At 43.9% G+C, this 26,628-nt stretch overlaps 1 protein-coding gene across 1 annotated transcript in view; it reads left to right on the top strand.

Annotated features, from left to right (window-relative positions):
• Positions 1-26,628, top strand: part of LRP1B (LDL receptor related protein 1B) — a 1,076,743-nt gene that overhangs the window by 546,728 nt on the left and 503,387 nt on the right. The window contains exon 8 of the mRNA XM_054970106.1: positions 24,155-24,377. Coding sequence (XP_054826081.1) covers positions 24,155-24,377 — 223 coding nt within the window. The remainder of the gene's footprint in view (positions 1-24,154; positions 24,378-26,628) is intronic.

Below are 26,628 nucleotides of genomic sequence, written 5' to 3'. Positions count from 1 at the left end.
GTTGTTGGGGCTGCTGCTGCTTCTCCTCCTCAGGTAAGGTTTTTGGGTGGGTGACTGCTGGGCCCCCAACCCCTTCTGCCTTGCTTAGTCCCCTTTCCTTCCCCAGGGGAGTGGGACTCGCTGGCCTCCTTCTGTCTCCCCCTGCCTCCTGAGGCTCTGGGCCTTTGCCCCTTGCCCCTGGCACAGGCAGGTTCTGGCTCCATTTGCCCATGGGAGGGGTTGACCTGCTGTCCCCCGGCTGCCCCCTCTGCTTGCCAGTCAGACCGGTTGACCTATTGTCTGCTGGCTGACCAGTTGACCTGCTGTTCCCTCTTGTCAAGTCTGGGGGCTGGGGCTCAGACCCCGGACACTGTTACCTTGCCCAGGAAAAGTAATATAGATACAGGGCAATAATGGGCCACGTTGTTCTTCTCTAGTGGCTTTTAAAGTCATGAATAGATGCCCCGTGCTTTATAGTCCAAGTAGAGATGGGCACAAAGAGAAAAAAAACCTGATCATGATGTTCATTGTTCGTTGCCATCCACGAACAGGGACTCACAAACAACCACAAACATGGCTCTGTTCATGAACATGTTCATGGTTGGCTGTTCGTGGGGGCCAACAGGCTCTCCTCCAGCCATCATCCAAGTTTGGTCAAGATCCCTACTGCACCACTCCCAAAAACCTTACCTGAACAGGCAGCAGGAAAGGTACCAATAATAAATAACAGCTTGGCCCAGAGCCTGACAGCAGCACTGGAACTTGAAGGGGTAGATCCCTATCCCACCACACTCAAAGAAAATACAAGCTCCAGTGCACTCTGTCTATCAAAATGCTAACAGCAACTTTCTCTCTCCCTCTCCACTGTCTGCAAAGTTAGAACTGTGAGCTCTCCTCCCCCCTGCTCTTTGCTCCCTTGTAACAAATTTGGCGCTCCACACTTGAAAGGAAGACCTGCCTATCAAGCTAAATTGGGCTTAGATTGGGGTTTCCAGGACAACAGCAGGAGTTCAGACAGAGTTTAGACAATCCCTGCCTAAGTTGCCAAGGGAATTGATTGCAGGTGCCAGACTGTCTGGCTCGACAAACAGCAACGAACGAGGTTTGCAATGACCACCTGTTCATTTAGAATGGGGCCTCACGAACAGCTTGTTCGCGAACAGCAGATTGGGCTGTTCATGGCTTTTTTTTTGTTCATATTGCTCTTTGTGCCCATCTCTAAGTTCAAGTAAAGGTGCTCTGAGTCAGTAATCAATTTATAATGGACATTAAAAACTCATTTATTTGGTGATCTTTACTTGCTTTGTGTAATCAGAAGGGCAAAGATCCAAAGTACAATACCTTCTCAGATCCCAAGATTCTGTCAACATCCATTGCAGTAACTAGATCAAAGTGATCTATAAATGGACCAGATGGTATACTAAGGATTACTACTGACTCAGTTATATTAAACCCAACATGGAGATCAGAATGTAATTGGAAGATTTTATCAGCAAAAGGCTTATCAAAATATAAAACTCACTTTTGAACTAGCTTCTTGTCTATAGCAAGAAAACACCACAATCAATATATCTTCTGAACAACAATGGCATCGTTCATTAAGTGCCTTTGTTTGTTCAGTCAGCCTCCTCTCGTTATCAATAATATAGGTCACAACTCTTCATTACATGTTTTATGAAGCCTGAATGGAAATCAATGTAAGTGAAATCTAATTAGCACAAACAGTCTCTTTTCATACATATCTTAGTATGCAAGATATAAGGTGAGTTCTCAATTCCTTATAAATTAATGGATGGATCATGGTTCTCTTTAAAGTGGTTGAGTCACTTAACTCTTTTAATATAATGCAGGAACAAATACAAGTCACAATATGCACATTAAGGATTGTCTCTCCCTATATGAACTGACACACTTACATAGGAGCTCAGAAATGCTTGTTTTGTCTGTATCCTCTGCTCTGTCTTCACCCTCTGCTCCTCAGCATCTATTCTCCAGAATGGCTTTTCTTAGGGTCTTCTTAGGGCATCCTCCTTATACGTTTCCTGTAGGCCAGGTATCCCAACATTTTTGAACCTGTGGTCACTTTTGGAATTCTGATACAGTTGCGGGTGCAGCCACAAAACTGCTACCACAGGAGATGGAGACCTTACAAAATGGCTGCCACAGGAGGCAGAACCAGCCACAAAATGTCAAGGTGTGAAGTTATGCATAAATCTAATAGCAACTCTTCAGCATTTCCAGCAGAAGCTCTGGTTAACATGATTCTTTTTTTAAAAATGAATATATTGTTTAAAAATATTTTACTGCATATAAATAGCTCCCCTTCCATCTCTCAGTAACTGGTGGCAGCTGCTGCCAATGCAATTTTTAAAAATTTGCAGAGCTAATCAGAAGCTCTGCTGGGCAAAACCCCCCACTGGCCGCATCCATTTTCTAAAAACACTTGGTAAGGGCAAAGCAAGTTTTCAGGGGGCACCATGGTACCTGTGGGCATAACGTTGGGCCTCTCTGCTGTAGCAATATAAGGTAGTCCTTTTTCGGAGGGTGCTATACTTTGATATTTGAGGGTGCTTTGCCAAGCTCAAGATATTAGAACTGTCAGTTATATGTTTCTCTTATTTTAATTTTTTTTTTAGTGATTTTAAGATGATGTGTTTATCATCTGCCTCAAGTGTATGGAAAGGTAGAAAAATCCCACAGCTAGGGATTTATATAGTTAACCACACTATCTCTGCAAGGAAGCTGGATCATACCCCTGTGACAAAAAAAATGAAAAAAATTAAAAAATAGGGATAAACACCAGCAGGATCTACTATCCTTCCACCAGGCCTGCAAGACACAGTTGTTCCGCCAGGCATATGGTTGAGGCTGGACCTCCACTGGCCTGAAAAAAGGGGTGTATAAAATCTTAACTCTCCCTGTGAAGGCTGTCCACCATCCTGTTTTAAATGTTGTTTTAATGTAGATGAATTTTTATTGTATTTTATTATGTTGTTATCCACCCTGAGCCTGCTCGTGGGGAGGGTGGAATAGAAATTTGAAATAAACAAACAAACAAACAAACAAACAAATAAATAAATAAATAAAATACTTTATTTTTCTAGATCAACATCTTTCTGGGAACGAAAAAGAAAAAAAATCTATAAAATAATACCCATGTCTATCCAATACACTCAGTAGAAAAGTGCACAATCATCTTCGGTGAAAAAAATAATGGAAAATTCTTAACTAACAGAAGTGATAACAGAGTAGCCGAGACACCTCAATAAATTGTTTTTTTCCCTCCCTACTGTTACACATCACTCTGTCCACACAATTCAGACCAGTTAAGATGTCCATGAGCAAAGTATACCAGACTGTGATAGTTGTTCCTTGTTTACCTAGGTAGGCCAAACTCTAGTGAAATCTAATGTTTTCCAATTCAGAATGGAATGATATGTTTGGCGGGAATAAATCTAGGAAAAGAATCTTTTGTTGGTCAATCACAGACATAAGATATTTCAAAATAAGGATGGTTTTAATGCAAGTTCTATTTTGCCACTGCTTGCCAAAACAAACATAATGCTTGGCAATGACCTCTTTTCCTTTTGTTTCACATACCATTTAAACCAAGTACATTCTTTCTTAATTTTAAAGGGAAGGGAAATCAAATGACCATAAAAGGACCAACAGCAGTTCAAAGACATTGCTTCCATCGCAGAACTTCAAGTGTGTAAAGGGGGAGGGGGAGAGATACTCTTCTACGATGTTTATTTATGCACCTGCTCAAGGACACCATCTTTCCAAATAGTGTGTGGGGCATGGAAATATACTGCCAACTACTACATAATATGCACATTTCTGATTTGATGGCACCTTTAGTTTCTGGAACAGTCTAGTGAAAATAAAACAGATCATCTACAGTTTAGTCTTTGTATTAAATACCATTGTTTTATAGCTTGGTTTCAGACAGCCCAGAACTGTATCCAAAAATGAATGGTAATAAAGCTATCATCAGGTGAAGCTTATCCTAGTCTCATTTGTTCATTTGTATCAGCTCTTATTTCTGTATATTTTCATTTAGCTTTCACTTACAAGTTCTAGAATGGTTCCCTAATCATCAAAATCAGAATGATGTTTATGTCTGATCTTGCTCCAACTTTCACACCCCATATGGCTATAAGTGTCTGTATCTGCATTTGCAATGCGCTAACTGCTATTCCACTGGCATAGATAGCTAATAAAATAAAACAAATTAGATGAATGCTTGGTGTGCAATTGGTGCTGCAGTCTAAATGCTCAGCAGCATTTTGTGCTCCATAAATGCAAACAAAATGGAAAGTGAGTCTTTTCTTGCTGTAATGATGAAATCTCTTTTCCCTCCATCTACAATAAAATGTTTAAGTAGGGGGGCATAGTCCTGAAATGTTGCGTTCTTTACCAATAATCAAATATATTGGACCTACATATCTGCAGGACTGCTTCTCCTGCTATGCCTGGCCACAACAGCCCCATTCATCGAGCAAAACCTTTTGAAGTTGCTGCTAGGGGTGTGCAGGGGTTTCCCACTTCGTGTTTCCCGCTTCAGATTTACTCAAAGAGAGAAAACAATCCAGAATAACCCAAAACCTGAAGCAGCAATCCGCTTTGGGATTCGGGTCTTTAAACTGCTTTAGTGCACTCCGTAAAGATTTGGAGCACACCAAAGTGAAAAGGCCGAGGTAAGCTTTGTTACAGCCCAGCCCCCTTGCTCCAGCTGACTGGTGGAGCAAACTTAAAATTCCTTCTACACTCTGCACAGGGCATGGAGGGTGCTTTAAAATTTAACCTCCCATCTCCCTTTGCTCTAGTTGACTGGCAGAGCCCAGGTTTGCCCTGGAGCAACAGACAAACTTAAAGTGCCCTCCACATTGCTCGCAAATGGCATGGAGGGCACTTTAATGTTTTAAAAAACCCTTGCTTCAGCTGTCTGGTGGAGCTCACCAGTCAGCTGGAGCAAGGGCATGGGTGTTTAAACATGCCCGAAGCTTTCCAAAGTGACCCAAATCACTTCAGAAAGCTTTGATTCAGGATTCCCGAATCTTTACAGATTGGGTCCGATTTGGGTATTTATCCTGGATTGGAAACCTGAATTGCACACCTTTAGTTGCTACTACTCATATCAGTAAAATCTGCAAATGCTCATTCCCACACATTCTTTGTATTCTCTGCTTTTGTAATCCCCTTTCTTCATTATGATAAGTCATGCCTTAGATTGATTTTCATGAGCATTGCTTTTCCAGGCCTGTAACCCAAATCCTACTGCATTGTTCATTGGAGGTCTTTGTTGTCTGCTTGAATTGTTTTTCATATGTTGTAATCCACCTTGAGTCTCAGTGAGACAGATGAGCTATAAATGAAATTGTTATTGCTATTGTTATTGTTATTCACCTCGTTCAGTAGCTAAACCACAAATAGATTTTTGTTACTTTTAATGTTCTTTTTAAAAATTTTATTCTTGAGATTTTTGTAGTCCGCTTTGAATGTTCTTGAGTAGTAGAAAGGTGGGGTATAATTTTATACCAAGTAAATAAAATGGTTTCCTGTTTCTCCTTTCCCAAGTCATGTTTCATTGGTTTGTTCAATTTAGAAGAGCAAAGTATAGAGAATGACAATTGTAATTAGCTCAGTAATAAACCAGATTTGTTTTTATCAATTTGCATATTCACAACCACTCACCATAACCAGAGCAGAAAAAGCCATCTGTGTCACTTCAGAAGGAGAAATATCTGATAAGCGTAGACTGTGTATTCATGTTCTCTTTCTGTCATGAGATCTGTTTTCATCGCTGGAGCTTTATGTTGTTCTTTTCAATTAAAAGTTATATTTAAGGCTTCACTTACATGTTGAACAGCTTTAAACTGCCAACATATATATATATTTACCACATGGCAAATGTTTGCTGATTAATTGATTTGACCCACACTACATATTTTTCTTTGTAGATGTTTAAAGCAGAAGTAGATGGAAATCTTTTGATCTGCATGGTGGGCATGAATCACATGGTAAAAGCTGCCACAGATGGAATGATTTGAAGGGAAATGCACAAGGCAGCTCTGTAAGTGATCCTGGATCCAGGACTCTGCTAAGTAAGAGGTCCTCATCACACAATCCTTCTGCAAGTTCAGTCAGTGTGCAGAGACAGTCATAGAAATGATTGTGGCAACTCTACCATTCCATCATACTATCTGTGGCTCCTGAACAACATATACAATTTGTCTACATGATCCTGATCATGGGCATGTACACTTCTTTCATGTATAGATGCCATGCTCTTAAGCCAATTATCGCAGGTCCAGCATGCTCATCGCCACTCCTTCTCTCTGTGCGTACTGAATATTTGGAGGAGGTCATGTAGAGGGTTATCTAAGTTATCTAAAAATCACAATTGGGCAACAGCATGATGTCACCTAGGGCAATTTCAAAAAATGTAATTCCCTCATCTGTACTAAACTTGGTACACTCTTTTCTACCCCCTGAGCACTCTGCCACTTCATTCTGCTGCATGTCTAGACCAGGCCTCAGCAGTTTTCCTGTTCAGTAATCTTTATTTTCTATTACTACTCTGTGCAATTGAAAGAATTAAGCTTGATTTCCCTACTTTGCTATATATGCATTTATGTGGCATAATTGTAGAGTCGCCGTGTTGTAGATCGGGGAGGGGTGTTCTTTCCTCTTCCTGATCCTTAGTACTTCAGTAGGGTGCCACTACTCCAACTAGGAACCAGGCTTTTCACTTGCAGCTGCTGAGGGGAGATGATTAGCCTCTAAGCATGAACAAATTTCTGGTAGGTGACCAGGTGGCCAGCAGATGGGTGAGAACTGACACTATCTTAACCAAGAAAGGTCTTTCTTTACTACAGCAAACTACTAAAAGAGAAAGAACATACAAGTAGGGGGAAACAGGATTGTCACCAAGGGTTTTGCAACAATTTAAAAGAAAAGAAAAACAGTTGTTCCTGGTCTAACTGACACAGTCAGAGTTACCACAGTATACCTTATTCATCTCCTACTTGAGATGGGCAGTCCAATATCTAGGAAGTAGGGTTACCAGTCCCCTGGTGGGAGTGGGGGATCCCCAGCTCCCAGCCTCTGTCCCCACACTCACCCGGTCGGCAGGGGAGAAGCACAGGGAATGGGCCTAGGAGTGTGCTCTGTAGCTTTTCCTTGTTATGCCAGGAACGATTTAAGTTCTCCCCATGAGCCCCCCTGCACACCCTTATGACTCCTCATCTCCTGAGATGGGCTCCAGGGGACCTGACAACCCTATTACAAAGGTGGAGAAGGCCTGCCATCCATGACTCCCTGTCCTCTATCCTAGGATTCACAGAAGCAGCAATAGCTAAATGGCTGCTAATTTTTTTTTGTACTCTTGCTCTTAAGGGGTGATGAAGAAACCTCTCCTCAGAAACCAGTCTCTTCCCTCAGTTGCCATGGCTAGGAGGTCCTCCGGTCATGTATCTCATGTAGGACTTATCTCACAGGTCACTGTATTTTATGACAGAAGCAAAAGGCTAGAAGAACACAAAATAAATTTATCCCAAGCTCTTGGCTTTCTTCCAGCATCCAGTGAGAGGTATGAAGGGAAAGCAAACGGACATTTAATTGCCCCTTCTCTTCCTGCCTCATCAGCTTGATTACTGAAAGCTAAATCAGAGGCCAGTTTTGAAATTAAAAAGGACCCATGCCTGACCCTCATAAGGCACTGTTAATAAACAACCAAAAGTACTATGGTTGTTGGGGGTTTTCCGGGCTGTATTGCCGTGGTCTTGGCATTGTAGTTCCTGACGTTTCGCCAGCAGCTGTGGCTGGCATCTTCAGAGGTGTAGCACCAAAAGACAGAGATCTCTCAGTGTCTCACAGAGATCTCACAGAGACAGAGATCTCTCAGATCTCTCAGAGACACTGAGAGATCTCTGTCTTTTGGTGCTACACCTCTGAAGATGCCAGCCACAGCTGCTGGCGAAACGTCAGGAACTACAATGCCAAGACCACGGCAATACAGCCCGGAAAACCCCCAACAACCATCGTTCTCCGGCCGTGAAAGCCTTCGACAATACAATCAAAAGTACTGATAACAAAATTTCAGACATCTACTAGAAACTACACAATTATTTTCTATGTCTTTGTACCTGTTTTATTGTGATAATTAAGAAGTGACAGAGTTGAACAGAACTGATATTTAAATTACTTTGAAATGTACTAATATTTCTCATAATAAACCAATTGAGTGTCTTTTTGCTTTTCTGCTAATTAGTATATTACTTTATATACATCTGTTCTAATGACTTTGATAACTGGAAAATGTGTTTAATGAGGCTTGTTTATAGTTATCATTTTTATTCTTTTGAGTGAAAAACATAAATGCCAATAACATTATTTTGAATCATGAGCCATTGTTGTTAATAAAATTGCTCCTTTGTCTACTTTGTAAATTAGCTGTAGAAAACAACAACAACAAAAGTTTTGTGATCTTCAAGGCATCCACATAAATATTTGGGGCTGGGGGTGGGACCAGGCCATCCAGAGATTACTCTAGCCTTCTTGCTGACTAGTTAGAAGTGTATATGTACAAAACTTGGGGTAAAGGTTTGGGGATTGTGGACTATACATTGTGTATAGTTCATACTATCTATTGCTGGAGATAGATCCTTAACTTGTAATTTTTGCATTGTTTTAATCTGTCATGTTAAAATGTATACTTTGCTTCATCATGGTTTTGGTTCCTTGTTGGTTTCAGATTTCTAATAATCAAATCATACTGCATTGACTAGTGAATGTCCTTTCTCTGGTGGTCCTAGGAGTGGGGCAGTCCTTACTTTTGGGATATAGCTCCTCCTCTCCAAAGGCAGGGTCAGTCAACTGATTTGTCCCTGGAATCACCAGTCTTCCTGGCCCTGTCATCTGAGCAGGACATCTTCAGCAACACTCTGCAGAGCGCAGCGATCCCAGTGAAGAAGAAACTGCCAGAGATGAGCCAGGCTTGGCAGTGCACACCTGTAATCCCAGTATTCAGGGAGGCCGAGGCCACAGGCAGTGTGGAGCTCGCAGGGGAAAGGAAAGGCCGTACCGCCTACCCCACCCCCTTTTCACTTAGAGTGATGGCAAGCATTAGAGCCGACAGCCCTTGGTTGCTCCTAGGTTCCACGGCCACAACTGCAAAACTCCACCGAGGTTCCCTACCTTCGGGTTGGAAGGAACCCCCCCCCTCAGACGGCTAGAGGGTGCAGTGTTTGAGTCTGCAGTAGCCTGTTGTAGAGACCAATATTATCGGGAACTCCCTCAGACTTGGAAGGGGTAGCCTCCAGCAGCAGCAGAGGACCTGCTCCAACCCTAGCAGCCCCGACTGAACTGTGGTAAGACTGATCCTGCAGGTAATCAGGGCAGTGAAAGGAAGGAGGGAGGAGAAAAGAGTAGCAGAAGCCTCAGAGCCAGCTCACCCTAAATAAAAGGGAGCCCTCCTTTATTTCTCTTTCCTTTCAGCCGGGACTTGTGAGGTGCATTCTCACTTTCATTTCTCCTTTTGGCAGGAAAATTTCTGTTGGCAGAATGTCAGCAAAGGCAGGCCTAGTCACCTCACAGTCCTCAAAAGAGTATAAGCCTGCAGCCTAGACTTTCCAAACTCCCAGGCCTCAGCCCCTTCTAGGCCTTTCAACAGGCCAGTGAAAGAGAAATGCCCAAGGGCCTGGATGGCAGAATTCAGCAAAGGCAGGCCTAGCTACCTCTCAGATCTCAAAGAGCATATGCCTGCAGCCTAGACTTTCCAAATTCCCAGGCCTCAGCCCCTCCTTGGCCTCTCAACAGGCCAGTGAAAGAGAAATGCCCAGGGGCCTGGATGGCAGAATGTCAGGAAAGGCAGGCCTAGCCATCTCCCAGGCCTCTAAAAGTGCAGGCCTCTTCTAGGCCTCTCAATAGGCCAGTGAAAGAGAAAAAGCCCAAGGGCCTGGACCTATCAGGCAAGAATGCCTGGAAAATTTTCTGCTGGTGGTAGGTCAGCAAAGGCAGGCCTAGCCTCCTTCCAGGCCTCAGAGAGTGCAAACCTGCAGCCTAAACTTGCCCAGCTCCCAGGCCTTGGCCTACTCCCAGGCATCTCAAGAGACTAGTGAAAAGGAGAAGATCTGGGGTTTGCATCCACCAGGCAAGGAAGCCTGAAATGAGTTGCTGTAATGTTGTGGTTAGTTGTTGGGCCATGAATCATTACCCTGCTGGTTCGAGTCCCATAATGATTTGAAATCGGTGGCTGACCTTGGGTAAAAGTCTCAATTACCTAGCGGTTCTGGGGGAATAATGATGATTCTGAACTTATCACAGCCCCTGACTGTGGTATCACAGTCCAGGCAAGCCAGATCTCATCAGATCTCAGTACCTCAGCAGGGTTGGCCTTGGTTAGCAATTGGATGGGAGACCTCCAAAAAAGACCAGTGTTGCAGAGGCAACTATGACTGGATGGCATTTTCCACCACTAAGGGGAAAGAAATTACATGCCCCCTATTTACATAGTCACAGCCATAGTTACTATTTAACAAACGAACTGGCATGGCCCAGGATGGAAATAAGGAATTCAAAGAGGTCCTGAAGGCACACCAATAAATAGTCTAGTGGCTAGACTCTCAGATGGGCAAGAGAGGCATTCCAGTATGGGGGTCTGTCTCCAGATAGGTAAAGGGGTGCCCCCTCCCCAGATTAAAGAGGAGGCAAGAGCCATTAAGACCTGTTAAAAGAAGGGAAAATTCCCTAGCAGGTCTTCCTCAGGAGCCGTATCCTAGAAAGCTCCCTAAGGTGATGAGGATCCTGGAGTCTTCTCCCTTAAGGACTAAGGGATCGGAGAGAATCCTCCCTAGAATCAGGAATAATCCCATCAGGGATTCTCTTCCAGTAGTCTCTCATACTTGTAGAAATCTAAGGGGGGAACTTTGGCAAAACTAACTACTCTTATTTCCTCCCCCCTCCCCCAAGTCTTATACATTAGTTCCAGGGGTTACTGAGAGGATCAATATGCCATGGGTGGATGATCTGGTAACCAGCCTGCCATCTAATCCTGTGCTGCCCGTTGACAAGGACGGACTACGTAGGATTCCAGCATCAAGTGGTTTGAACTGGCTATGCACAGAAAATTGGAAGTTTCCGCTACATCCTTCAGAGCATTGGTGACAGCTCCACTCCTTCCTAGCGTCACATTCTCTCAGGTCTCAGACCTGGCTGCAGTAAGCAGTAAACTCCTGCCAAAGAGCAAAACTAAGAAAATAGCCCCAGCAATATGCTATGCTGTGGTCAACAAGGACCATGGTTTTCAGGCAACCAGGCACAACACTTAGCTTAGAAATTGGAACGTGGACCATTTGCCCCAAAGCCAAAGTAAACAAGGTTCCTTTCAATGATATCAACCTGTCTGGAGAGACTCTAAATAAAGGAAAGCAGACCAAATATTGAGAGGAAGGTAGTACCTTTTCCCTCAACAAATCTGGTCAGAATACTAAAGGGCCAAAGAAGGGAACTCAATGTGTCTACACCAAGGCAGCAGGTGCGATGGTGTTTGTGGGATGCTTACAACGTTTGGCAACCCCTTGGCAGCTAATAATAAGAAACAGGTGGGTGTTGGATACTGTGATTAGTGGAATTCAGTTCTGTGCCACCTGGTCCCTTTTCCCCTAGATCCAAAGGAATTTGGTAAAAAAAAAAAAAATAGACGTCTAGGAACAATAAGGTTGGAATGGAAAGGCTAAAATTTGTCATGACTGCCATTCAGAAGGGAGATTGTCTGGCTTCCATCAATCTCTCAGAGGCACTTCCAACATTGGGCCTTTCCTTTGAGCTGAAAACACCACCTATGATGTTAATCAGAATCCTAGCATCACTGATAGCATGGCTAGGCCACGGAGAGTGGCTCCTTTCCCATATCCAAACGACATCTTGATCTGTGCACTTCAGAAATGCCTGTTGCCATACCATGGGGCGTTAGATCACAAGAAGTCCAAGATAGTTGAATTGCCAGAGATCCTCAAACAGGAAAACAACCAGTGGCTGTACCTCATTCAGTCCCACGATGGTGTCCCACTCAAGGAATTAGAGAGAACAGTGATGACCATGGACATATCTTTGGGGATGGGGATCCCACACCCAAGGAAGAATGACATAGGTCATCTGGCTAAAGGACAAATAATCAACAGGGTAAACCTTTTGGAACTCGGAGCCATCAGACACGGTATGGTGGAATCTCAGAATCTTCCCACAGGTCACTATATGTTTATACAGAGGACAACTCTGAGACGGACTGACTAAACCAGAGAGTGATGAATCAAACAGAATGGATACTATCCAGAGAGATTCCCCAACTGGTCTACCACAGTTTTCAACAAGGTGCAAGGTGAAGAAACCATAGGGATAGATGATGTGAGCAGCAAGCTGCCTTCACACATCCTGTATGTCTTCCACAGTACAGCTATTGCACAGAGCTGTTCAGAAGATCACACAGTAAGGTGCAGAAATGACCTTCAGGTCCAGAAAGACATGGTCTCAAAACCTGAAGAATCTTTCAAGCATGGATCCCTGGCACCTCCACTGTAGGAGGACCCATTGATGCAGGGATCAATACGACACCCTTGACCAGCTCTGACAAACCTCACAGTGTGGAGGTCAAACACAAACAGCTAATAGGGTTGGACTAAACCGAAGGCATGATTGGTACTATGCTAGCCTCCAGGAAGAATTCCACAGAGTCTGTAAAAATTCCTGCCAAGTTCCCAGAAGATTGCATGGATAGAGTCATGTAATCTTTTGGGGCTAATTAGGGAGTTACTATCCTTTCTTCAAGAGGGGTTGAAGAAAAGTCTTAATACCAACACCCTTAGACAACAGGTAGTGACCATCCCAACAATTAGGGGTGCTAGGAAGGGACGTTCCCTTATATATCACCTTCATGGCAATGGATTCTAAAAGGGGACCTCATTGTAGAATCTTCCAAGGATTCGCTGTTCCCCCCCCATGTGAAATCTTAATCTGTTATTGAGAGCTTTTTAGAAAAGATACCTTGAGCCTATGACCTCATGTCCCCTAAAGGAACTGACCTTTAAAGCCATCTTTCAGATGAGAATAAAATCAGCTAGACATAGGACAGGAGACACAGTACTTCCCTCCTTCTAATCTAATCTAAAGCACAGGAAGAAAATAAATAAATAAATCTCACTACCTTGATATATGTAGAGATGTGAGATTTCACTTGGGCAGGACTAAACAGTGTTTCAGAAGTCTGGGACGCTAGTTGTGTGTTTGCAGGAGGTCCTTCTTAGGACCCAGAGTGTCCTTTTCTTGGCTAAGTAGGTAAAGCAGAGGGTACATAATTCTGGCATGTCAAGCCAGAGGTCTGGAGATGTCCATAGATGTCAGGGCGCACTCACTAAGGGGAACAGCAACACAAGCAGCCTATAAATCCTTTAGTCGTTAGAAACGATCGATAAGGTGGTCACATGGAAATCAGTATATTCTCTCATCAAGAAATATAGGATAAGTTGTCTTCCCCAGAGGCAACCTTTAGCAGGAGGGTACTACTACACACCCTCTAGGTCTGGAAGCCAGACTACCCACCCTGGGGTACACTGCTCTTGTATGTCCCAAAAGTAAGTACTGTCCCACTCCTAGGACCACCAGAGAATTGAAGATTTGTATTCACATACCGTGAAGCTTCCTTTCTCGGCGGTCCAGGAGTGGGGCAGTCCTGCCCACCCGAGTTTCTTGCGGGGCGGCTTCTAGGATTGGATGAAGAGTTAGGATGATAGTCTTCCTTCCAGTGGATTCAAGGGAGGGATCTTTCTATTAAAAAAATTGAGGGGAGTTATTATTTTCCCTTCTGTTATTGTGATGGGGAGTCAGGGCTTGGGAACAGACTGGTGATTCCAGGGACAAACCCCTCCCTGCCGGGATCAAAATCAGTTGACTGGCCCTGCCTTCAGAGAGGAGGAGCTATATCCCAGAAGTAAGGACTGCTCCACTCTTGGACCACCGAGAAAGGAAGCTTCACGGTAAGTGAATACAAATCTTCCATTCCTGTTGATTGCTTTGTTGTATTCTATGCAATCTACCTTGAGATGCAAGCCATAAATAACATAAATCAGTACATATTAAAGAACAGTACATTTAGAATTTGTGGGAAGCATCCCTCTTGTCTCCCTGCAAGCAGCATTTGTTATAGCATTTATGGCCATTTTGCCCCTACCCATGACATTGTTTCTCTGTGTCTATACATGGGTGTCTTTATGCATATATTAATGCATACATGCTCACAATCTGATGATGTGAGCCCTAGCCCATAAAAAAATTGTGTTACATTTTAAGATGTAATATAGGTAACTTTTGAAAATTCAGTATTTATCTGATCACATGAAGGAAATCCTTCAAGAATTACAATAAACTATATTCTTAGTAACTTCATATTTATCTTTACTGGTTTTCAAAACTTCTGTTTTCAGAGAATTCTTTGCATGTTGACGTCTACTTCAGATCCTCTTGAGTATCATCAAATTCTTACATGCTACATGAGGCATATTCTACAGTGTATTCTGCATCCATTTTGCAAGACTTGCTAGGACATTTTATTGTCCATTTCAGCCGAGAGTATAATATCAGACACAGCCAAAACTTTTCTGTGGATGGAAATGGCAGGACAAGATCAGCAGTAACAGACTTCCAGGAAAGTTAATCCACAATTGCTGATCTTATACTGCGGAAACTCTAAAATGTTTCCAAGAAACCTCAAACTTACCTAAACTACAGCTTGAAACCCCATACTAAAGTTTGATTCTCTTGTAGTAGCTTATCTTTAAATTGCATCAGAGATTATTATCAAAACTGAGAAAAGTTTAATGAAAGTGGGCCTTAGTTCAGGCTGCTGGGTCCCAACATCCCAAACTCTGAAATTCAAAGGCATACTGATATCACATTGAAAAACTGCATTAGAGGACAATCATAAGAAGATCTACTCAGAATCAGGTCTACGTAGTTGGGCTTAATCCCAAGAAGTTGCTTTTGGATTGCTCTGCTAATGGTAGTATTCTCTTGCACTACTAGGAAGTGTACTACATGTTATCTCTGAATGTGCCTATTAACTATTTTGTCTTTGAAAATTTTGATTTTCTTTAAGTCACTTGTTTAAAAAATAAAAAGCAGGGAAAGTATGTTCTAAACACAAAATATAGTAATGCTATTAATGCAAGATTATTGTCTCCTGTCTCCAGTTTACATGAATTTATCTGAATTAAGCAAACATAGACATCTTAAAATAAGACATCCACAATGCCTTTCTAACCCTTGCCACGGCAGAGGCAGCTAGCTGCTCGTCTAACTTTGGCGTTGCCCATTCTCTCTCAAAGAACTTTTGGGAGAGACATACTCTAGCAAACAAGTGCAACCAGCCATGGCCAGCAGAGCATGCTCTCTCATTTCTCTGGAAACCCAGGCAGCATCCACCAATTGCAGGGTAGCTGCTGTTGACAGCTCTGTGAGTGGCATGCAAAGATGGAGCCAATCGATGGATGCGGTTGCCACCTGCCAATGCCACTCCACTCCCCTTCAGAGAGCGGGCGCAAAGACCCCTCAATCATGCAGCACCCCAACAGAGGCATGTGGCTCAAAAAGAGCCCTTCCCAGCTTGGGGGGCAGAGACACACACCCAAGGTGCAGACAGGGAGCCCACTCCATTGCTTGCAAGGGCCTTCAAAGCCCTCCCGCTGCCACTCCAAGACATGTGCACTTTTGTCCCAGAAAAGTAAAAACAGAAAGGCAGCAGGATGAAGACATCCATGACCAGGGTCGAATCCACAGCCCCCAGTACTCAGGACAAACTCCCAAGGGGCTTGGAACTAGGAGACATGGCCCACAAGAGGCATGCTTGGCAGGACAGGAGATGCCTCTGCAACTCTGATGTCACCTGCAGGTACTTGGGGCCAGACAGAGAATATCACGCTGATCAGCATGGCTCAGTGAAAGGGTCCTGGGATAGCACACTTGTTGCTCATGGTGCGAACCCCAGTAGGACATCTTCACATCTTCAAATCAACTGTACCTCCTCCCCACACATGCTACCCATCTGCCTGCCTTATCAGATGCACTGTGGGAGAATGTGGACCTCCTTAAGAGTCCCCATTCCCAAGGTAGACACAATCATCCAAGTTCCACCTTGCTCCCCGCAGTGTTCCTGAGGAGGGGGGGAAGGGATGTGGGGAGCAAAGTGTTGCTTCAGCCTCCAAGGCACCTCTACTCTGGTTTGTATCAGAACAAAACAGAGGGCCAGAGGTGCCAGGAGCATCTTCCAGTGCCATCCCATCCTTATCTGGGATGTGTGAAGGGGCAGCCCTATGAAGAAGTGAAAGATGGGGGGAGGTGTTCAGCCAGGGAGTAGTGTGGAGCTACTGTCATTCACAGCCAAGAAAACAGACAAGGAGAAAAGTTGTTCTACAACACAGACTTACTTCATTGAACTGCCAAATGTGAAGCTGTCTGAGTGTAGGTTGCCAACTCCCATTGTCTAGAGTGGCAAGTTAAGCTAGCCATTGTGCTGCTTTTGAACGTGAGAGGCAGACTTGCAGGTCAGACAACTGTCTCAGGGGTAATGTTCCCAGAGCCCAGCTTGCAATGCAGTCTAAGAAGATAGCCAGGGACTGTGATGGCCACACATCCATGTCTCCCGGTTGGATTTCCACCTGCCTAGGGGAAAACAGAGACAAATTCAGCATTGGTGAGGCCAGGTCTGCTGCACCTCAAGAAGGTCCCCAGCCCTAAGGGGAGGAAGGTGGCATTAAGGCAGAGGCGATGAACATCCAAAGGGCTCTTCCCCATCCAGCTAGGAAGCACTTCTTGGTGTCATCAGATTGCTTTGCTCCCATGTGCAAGGGGAACAAGAAAGGTGGGTGTGAACAAGCGACCCGGGGCAGCCAGCTCCTTCTTTCTTGTCAGTGCATCCTCACTCAAGTTAAGACTGAATATGGGTTACCCGGAAACCCACAGACCGATACTCATATCTACATGCCTCCAGCTACTACCCTAAACATACCACTCGGTCAACTGTCTACAGCCAAGCCTTACGTTACAACCGTATCTGCTCCAATGCTCTTGATCGGGACTCCCATTTAAGAGATTTACAACAAGCATTTTTGGGACTACAGTATCCACCAAATGAAGTGAGGAAACAAATCGACAGGGCCAGACTAGTACCCAGAAACAGCCTGCTCCAGGACAAACCTAAAGGAACTAACAACAGAACACCACTGGTTGTCACCTATAGTTCCCAGCTCAAACCCATCCAACGTATCATCAGTGAGCTACAACCCATCCTGGAAAATGATACCTCTCTCTCAGAAGCCCTGGGTGGAAGACCTCTTCTCGCCTACACACAGCCCCCCAACCTTAAACGACTTCTCACTTACAATCATGAATCGGCTAGCAGAGTCACCAGCACAGGTACCAGGCCCTGCAACAGGCCCAGATGCCAGCTCTGCCCTTATATCTACCCAGGAAATACAATTACAGGACCCAATGGCATCAACTACACTGTCTCTGGCTCTTACAGCTGCTCATCCTCCAATCTGATACATGCCCTCATGTGCCAACAATGTCCATCTGCTCTGTACGTTGGACAAAACAGCCAACCTCTACGCAAAAGAATAAATGGACACAAATCTGACATTAGAAATGGCAACATCCAGAAACCAGTGGGAGAACACTTCAATCTACCAGGACATTCCATCAAAGACTTAAAGGTCGCTGTAGTTCAACAGAAACCTTTCAAAAACAAAATCCAACGGGAGGCTGCTGAATTGGAATTCATATGCAAATTTGACTTTGTCAAACTGGGACTGAATAGGGACTATGAATGGTTATCTCATTATCAAAAGTAACTGATTTCCTTTACAGAAGCAAACTGATCTCCATATCAGAAGGAGCTGTTTGAGAGCTGTTTGTATCTACTCCTCCCTCCCCTCCCCTCCTCTATATTTGACCAGTTTCTTCTTGCCCTCCATGCATCTGACCAAGAGAACTGTGATTCTCGAAAGCTTATGCTACAATAAAGTTGGTTAGACTTAAAGGTGCTACTGGACTCTTTTTGATTTTGCTACTACAGACTAACACAGGTAACTCCTCTGGATCTATGAACGGGAGATGTTAGACATTCTGTACTTAGCTCTGCTCTCCTGTGTGAATACAAAGTGCTCAGCCAGTTTCTCAAAGTGCCCTCTCAGTGCTCTTTCCCCACCACCAAGGTGCCTCTCACTTGAAGTCACCATGGCAGAGGGCTCTTGGGCAGACTCTCATGCCTTGCCCCTACTTACCGAGTTAATGGGCACCTTGGTTGGCCTTTAAATAGGGTGGAGGGGTGATGATTGAGTGCCAGGGGAGCTCAGCCACCGTTGAAGTATGAGCGGATCGGTTGTCGCTTTAGTTACCGTTCTGTGTTCCTCTGGGCCATTTGGGGGGAGGAGGGGGAAGACAACTTTTTCCATTATATGGGCACCTATGGGCTACACCACCTTTTGTTGTGGCGTAGCTTTCTTTCACTGTTGGAAGTGTTCCCGAGGCTGCAAGGGCTTCGGGCGCCAACTAACTCTGGCCTGCCCCCTGGCCTGCCCCTTTCCTCACTGGCACAAGGATTTATGCTCCAGATCTGCCAGTGCCTGGCCACTATATCTTCCTGCTTGCAGGAGACCCCAGTAGAGCTGTGCCTGGATGCTCCGCCCTCATAAATGGGCTTTACAACAGCGTACTGGCCAGTTACACTGATGTGGGGGCTAGTCAGCTCCCAGAGCACTTTCAGCACACCCACTTTCAGCTGCAGTATGTGGGTAGATGGATCTGAGATTTCAGCTTGCAATCTCAAAGGCCAAAGAAAGAGCCCCCAAACCTGAGTAGTTGATGTTGTTATTAATTGCAAAATTTCTAAACCACAGCCCCAGGGAAACTTCCCACAGCTTACAACATAAAACATCGTATATTGTGTGTTAATAAAACCCAAATTCAACCAGATCATAAACCAACACAAAACATGGAATAGTTTAAAAAGAGTCCTCAATATTTCTCAAGCTAAACACAGACTATAAAATGATGTTAATTAAAAATTTCAGTGCCAAAACTTTAGGCCTAGTAACCCTACTCTTAATGAGTGAGACAGTATTTTGAGTCCTCTGAGTCTTAAAGAGGAAAAGATTGTTATCTCTGACTTTCTCTTATAATGCCATTATTTTGCAGACCTTTTACTAATACTGGGAAACCATTGTACAGCAATATTAAAACATTTTCTATAAATCAGTTTATTTTTAATAGAGTTAAAGTCATGGCAAGATGGTCTTCTATTTACAAATGTAATTTAGTCTCATGAGAAAGTAATCTTGTTAAAATATTGTCAGGTTAATTGAAATTGATTTGTGTTTACTAAACATAGTGGTTGCTAATCAAATACCAGGCTTAGAAGCTTTGGAGGTACATTTGATAGATTCCTGTTAGTTTTACACTGAATGAATCAGTGAGTCAAATCTGTGGGGAGATAAATGTGCTATAGCTTCTTCAGGGCTTAGCAGTATTTTTTTTCAGTCTTTCAAATGGATAAGACTAATGTGTCAATAGTTTGCCGTCTGTGAGATATTATGCTTTAGGATGGATGAGATAGTCATGAACTCTGGATTACTTTTGCATGTATTATTTGTCAATAGTTCACATTTACTTTTCCAGTTGCTTAATTGCTTTTCAGATCTGCTACTCTGTTCTATTGATAACTAGCTTCACATAACCATAAATTAATTCTTAAAGCTTGAATGCATTTCATATAAGAGAAATAGAAATTATCATGTAGAATGAGCCCCAAACACTTGTGTATTTTGGGAATATGTGTTTTTTCTCTATGTAGTTAGCTAAAGATTTGCTTTCTTCCCCTATTCACAACATTGTTGCATTTCTGTTCAGTGCTGGTGTGTGTATATTTGCTGTGATGTGTAGAATATATAGCTCTGATTCTGGATGGATGCAAAGGGATTCAAATCCCTCTTAGACATACTGTGTACTCTTAAGAAACTCACTATCTTTCAGCTTAACGTACCTCATGGTGATAGATCAAGATGGGTAGCCATGTTAGTCCATTTGTAGCAGTAGAAAAGAGCAAGAGTCCAGTAGCACCTGTGAGACTAACAAAATTTGTGGTAGGGTATGAGCTTCTGTGAGTCACAGCTCGCTTCTTTAGCGAAGTCACAGTTCACTTCTTCCGCTCGCTTCTTCAGCTCCACAGCTCATGGTTTTATGCATAGAAAATTGTGTGCTCCTTGGACCCGTGCCCGTTGTGGCTGGTGAAGGCCAGCATAGATGAGCTATGGACTGCCTTGGAGGCCATTGTCAACATGTCCTCGAGCTCCGGGGGTTTTCCTGGAGTGTTGAAGGAAGCTGTGGTTAGGTCTCTTTTGAAGAAACCATCTTCTGACCCCACCAACCCGGTCAATTACTGCCCAGTTTCAAACCTCCCGTTTCTGGGTAAGGTGATTTAGTGGGCAGTGGTGGAGCAGCTATAGGATTTCCTGAATGATTCCTCATATCTATACCCCTTCCAGTCTGGTTTCTGCCCGGAACATGTGATGGAAATGTTGCTGGTCGCCCTCACCAATGATCTCCACAGGCAGCTGGATCGTGGCGGATCAGCGCTGCTGATATTATTGGACTTGTCAGCAGCATTTGACATGGTCGATTATGATCTACTGACCCACTGCCTCGCCAGTGTGGGGATATGAGGGACTGCCTTACAGTGGCTCATCTTTTCTCCATGGTCGGGGACAGAGGGTGGCACTTGAGGAGAAATTATCATCCTGCCACTCGTTGGTGTGCAGTGTCCCTCAGGGAGCAATACTCTCGCCATTACTGTTTAATGTTTATATGCACCCCCTCGCCCAGTCGGTGTGGAGTTTCGGATTTGGGTGTCATCAATATGCTGATGACACCCAATTATATTTGATGATGGACGGATGGCCCAACTCTGCCCGTGTGTCTTGGAATGTGCCTTCAAAGCTGGGTGACTGGGTGGTTTAAGCAGAGTCAGTTGAAACTAAATCCTGCAAACACTGAAGTCCTGCATGTGGGTTGGGGGTCCATGGGCACGGGTCTCTGGCTCCCTGCTTTTGATGGAGTGCCGGTTGTGTCGGTTTCAAGAGTTAGGAGCCTGGGGGTTGATCCTGGATACCTCCCTGACCATGGAGACATAGGTCACAGCGGTTGCCCGGTCTTCGTTTTCTAAGACAAGCTCGGCAGCTTGCCCCCTACCTGTCGATCCACGACCTAACGGCAGTGGTCCAAGCAATGATCACCTCTAGATTAGACTACTGCAACTCACTCTACACAGGGCTTCCCCTGGGCCTGATCCAGAGGCTACATCTGGTTCAAAATACAGCTGCACGAGTGAATGAAAGAGTCCCGATTGGGGAACATATAACTCCTATATTACACCAGCTGCATTGGTTACCTGTTGAGTACCTGGTCTGGTTCAAGGTTTTGGTGTTGATCTATAAAGGCCTATGGGGACTGGGCCCAGCATATCTGCGGGACCGCCTCTCCCTATATGTAACCCAGAGGACACTTTATTCTACAAATAAACAACTTCTGGTGGTCCCTGGCCCAAGGGAGGCTTGCCTGGCCTCAACCAGAGCCAGGGCCTTTTCAGTCCTGGCACTGGCCTGGTGGAACTCTCTGTCTGATGAAACAAGGGCCTGGCGGGATTTATTATCTTTCTGCCAGGCCTGTAAGACAGACATGTTCTACCAGGCATATGGTGGAGGCTAGGTTGGGCCCCCACCAGCCATACTGAAAAGATCTGTCCACCACCCCATATATATATGGGTCATGCCTGAAATGCAGTATTTAACTATCACCATCTTGAGGAGTTTTATTGTATATAGTTGTTTTAATCTTACTGTAATGTTTTATGTTCTAAAGTGTATTTCTCATTGTACCAACCCACAAACCAAATTTAATTATTGCAGCACTTCCTGCTGTCACTTGTCTCTCCCCTTCACATGTCCTGTTCTTTCTCAAATCATTCCCTGCCTCTAGGATTGCCATCCTCCAGGTGGTGGGTGGAGATCTCCCGGAATTACAACTGATCCCCTGGCCATAGTGATCTCCCCTGGAGAAAATGGCTCCTTTGGAGAGAGGACTCTATGGAATTATCTTAGCTGAGGTCCTTTCCTTCCCAAAGCCTGCCTTCGCCAGGCTTCATTTTTTCAAATCTCCAGGAATTTCTCAACCTGGAGGTGACAACCCTACCTGCCTCCCTTTCTTCAACTACTCCTATTTTGTGGAACAGTATGCCAGAACCAGCCTAGAAGGCATCAAGACTAAAAGCCTTCCATAAACTCTTGTTAGACTATTCTATTTCAGTGTACTATCCCTGAAGAACTTTAAAAATCTTGTTATGCTACTGTGCACATTCAGCTCTGGTATCAGAATGTAGAATATAAAAGAAAAAATAAATGCATACATTAATCTGTACTGCCTGCAATACTCTTGATTAGAGATGGGAACGATCCGCATTACGATCCAAAAAATCCCACGATAATGGCGATCGCACGATCGTGACTCAGCGGATCGTGATCGGCCACGGCCAATGATCCAGCGATCAGGAGGGGGTTGGATCGGGGCTGGATCGTGCTCGGATCGGGAAGTCAGACACTCAGGCGCCAGTAATCTATTCCCAGGGCAATGAAGCCAGGGAATGCCTGAGCTGTGTTTCCCCTCCTCCTGTCACCCTGGAAACCTGAATGGAAGCCCAGCTTTCCTTGATCAGCAGGGCTCCCTTCCAACCATGGAGCAGCAAAGCAGTCACCAGTTGGGAGAAGACACCCAGGGGAGGGAGGGGGAAGGGGGTGTTCTGTAGCCATGGGCACTCCAATCTCATCCCTGCAAACCCTGATAGGCAGCTCTGACGGCCAAACACAGACGGCCAAACACAAACACAGATGCCGCCGGCATCACCTACTGTTCTTTTCTCGCCAGCACGCTCCTTTTTGGCCTGGCGGGCGGCCACATGGGGGGTGCCGCCGGCGAGCAGCCAGACCCCCTGCCCCCTGAGGGGAGGTGGCTCGTCGCCGTCTCCCCGTGCCCACTGGGCCCGGTGGCCGCCACCAACACCCACCTTCCCACATAGCTGGGAATAGCAGCGTGCCCTGCTTTGGCCTCCACGATCCACGGATCGGGAATGGGAGATGATCGGTGTGGATTGTTTAGTTGGGATCGTCACCGGTGCTGATCCACGATCAGCTGGATCGGCAATTTTTTTTGGATCGTGCCCATCTCTACTCTTGATATTGTAACTTTAACAGACTAAATCAGCTATCCCTCTGGAGTACTCACCCCAAATTGTTCCAGATTATCAAGAAAAGGAAGCTCAAATGATTTAACTTCAAATGAAAATTTTCTTCATCCTGCACAACAATGAAAGATATGCAAATCCTGCAATATATGACCAAGGATGCATTTTCCCAGAGCTGTGTTTAGGGCAGTAGAAGCAAAGGATCTGGCAAAATGTTTACCAAGTAATTGTAATGGACATCACGGTTCAGCCTGGACAATGAAGAAAACAGACACAGAATTTTGTTTTCTCCTACTAGGTAAAAGATAAGGTGTATTCCTGGGTTGGGTAAAAAGACAGGTTCTGAAGTTTCATGCTTTTCAGGCACACAGAGGACTGATTTGGATTGGGACCACACCACATGGAGAGAAGGAGCTTAGACCTTCTCTCCACATCATTTTCCTGATCTGAAATGGCCCCAGGAGACACTATTAGCCCTGCTAGGGACCGTATGTGTACTGATGAATTACAACTAGAATTCTGTGTGATCTTTGACAAATCACTTTCCATTCCTATTGGTTGAGTGCTGCTATCTTATATTCTTTTTAATATTTATATTGGACTGTTTGCTATTGTTATTTAAATTACTTTAAAGTGTAAATTATATTGTAATGTTTTATTGAGTGTAATCCACCCTGAGCCTGCCTTTACTCCACTTGGAGTAAAAATGGAAAAAAATTTAAAAAATTAATTTGAAATGCATATGTCAAGAATGAAAATTTTTCAAGCTGGTTCTTATGTCTTCGCTGTAGAGCATGCATAATTGCAAAGACACATTTTATTTCTTTTTTACAGAAAACTCTTTTTCACAGATTATGGGAATGTGGCTAAAATTGAGAAATGTGATATGGATGGGACAAACAGAACAAGGATAGTAGTGTCTAAAATCGAGCAGCCAACTGCCCTTGCACTAGACCTGGTCAGTAAATATGTTTACTGGGTAGACATCTATCTGGACTTGGTTGGAGTTGTTGACTATCAAGGACACAACAGACACACAATAGTGGAAGGCCGACAGGTAAATGCCATGTTTGTTTATGCCATTTCTTTGAACCTCCATGTGCATGCAAATATTCATAGCCTTACGCATTCTTAGTGACAGTGAATGTGCTCACTGCATGACTTTGCAGGAAACCTATTTTCTAAATTATGGCAAACAAGAGATTTATGTTGCAGCATGAGATACAACTCAGGTGCGTGAACAATTGCCTTTTATCTCTTGGACTCCATGTGGCTTTTCTGTTGAGGATAATTTTAAATAATCTAATGGTGTGAAGTAATTTCTAAAGTGAGCATACACTGAAGCTTATGAACTGTGTTCTTCTGAAAATTTATATTGCTGGGAGGGCCTTTAATGCTAGCATACACCAAGCACTAGGAATCTTTTATATATGTATATGTATATGTATATATGAACATTTGTATTTGCCTGATCTCATTTGCCTGCAGGCAGCAGCAGTTTTCAGTCAGCCTGTTCTCACTGTAGCAGCCTACAATGAGATTGGGGGGGAGGGGGTCTGAGAGTCTCTCTACACAAGACGTCTTAGAGTTTGTCTAGATGAGACGTCTGAGCACATGTTCATCAAGTGTCAGGAGACACAATGTTAGCTGGAAAGCGTAGTTTTGAAAGACAGAGCTGGCGGAGATCACTCCGGAGGGGACGGATTCTCTCACAGCTCTCCACCACCTCTGATGTGTCCCTTCTGGAGCCTTAGTCCTGCTGAGGCTTGGTTGATTCAAAGTTTTAAGCAGTGAGGGTGGCAGGGTAAAAGCTCTGGATGGAGAGACAGTCCAGCATGCTAGAGGTGGTGGAGGATCCATTCCCTCCAGAGCGATCTCCACCAGCTGTCTTTCAAAACTACGCTTCCCGGATAACATTGCATCTCCCAACACGTGAAGAACATGTGTCAAAGTATTGTGTCGAGAGAATCTTAGATGAGGATGCTCAAGTGACTTACTTTCTGTATGGACTTATATTAAAATGTACTCTGTCTCCTTAGTGCATTTGTATCCACAATGTGAGAACAAATATAAGATCTTTCAGTTGATCCAACTTGTGTAAGATGTCTTATGTAAAGAGACTCTGAATTACCTACGTTTTTCGCTGTTATGATGGCATTCAGAGTCAATTAACAATGGATTCTACATTGGATCACTGAAAATGAGGACTGGCAGAGGGTTAAATAAAACTAATGGAAGGTAAAGTTTGAAATTTTAGTTTCCTGTTCACAGCCAGAGCCCAGAAACAGTTAAAACACAGAGTTAATATATTTTAAGAAAGAAACGGAAATAAAGTTTTAAAAATTAGTTTTGGAGTGGGATCAAAGGTTAAATTCTAAAGTGAATCAGCAGTAGCTACTAGCTGTCAATCACAGAACCCCACGTGGGTGTATGCAGACAGTTAGCACACTCACCAGGGTTTTGCTTTTTTTTCTTTTTTCTTAAGCAGTAGCCCTGTTCCTCGTGTCAGAGGCCATTTTTCAGGTTTTGCTGGCTGTTGGTGCAGTGGCCTGGGGTGCTTCTTTTGGGAGACTGGGATATGAGGGGGGAATCATAATTTTTACTCCTTTTGGGATCCTGCAACATAGCCTTCCAGGTTAGTTACAGAGGGACCATTCCCCCCCGCCCACAGCCTTATATAAAGGACTGTATAGTTGTGAATGAGAGTGCAAATGGACAGTTACTCTGTACCTTTTTCATACCACAAGAGTTAAGATTCAGGTACATAAAAGACAGTTTCATCTAAAACAAATTCAGTAATACAGTACTTTGTATAAACTGAATATGTCAAAATCACACGCTATTATTAAAGCTGAACAGGTTATATAGTCATGTTTTCAGCACTTGAATTATATATTTTAAAAGGATACGAGATCTATCAGGATGTCCAAATGCAGAAGTACAAGCAATTTATGCTTCTGGTTCTTGCTTATCATACTTAGAAGGCAAATCTGTATGATAAGAAAAAATTAAATTATATAGTCCAGCCAGTGATTTGGTGTGGGGGCAGGGAAGCTCAAACATATTCCCTTTTTGACTGTCCTGTTTCAACTACACCTTCTGGGTTAGTGTTATTACGATTTTTTTTTAATGGGGCCACTCATTTGAAATTTTCTTGCATGTAGAAAACTAGCAGATCAACAAAAGGTCTATCCTCAAACCATGCCTTTTAATATGCTAGATTTCTACATGCAGGGCAATTGGGAGGAGGATAGTCAATCATCTGGGCCTAATAGCAGATTGAAACCATAGAAACTGGCTTAATCTGT

This window comes from Eublepharis macularius, chromosome 2 (assembly GCF_028583425.1).
Source record: "Eublepharis macularius isolate TG4126 chromosome 2, MPM_Emac_v1.0, whole genome shotgun sequence".
Taxonomy (NCBI): domain Eukaryota; kingdom Metazoa; phylum Chordata; class Lepidosauria; order Squamata; family Eublepharidae; genus Eublepharis; species Eublepharis macularius.
The sequence above is the reverse complement of the archived record's forward strand: the minus strand, read 5'-3'. Positions and strand labels throughout refer to the sequence as shown.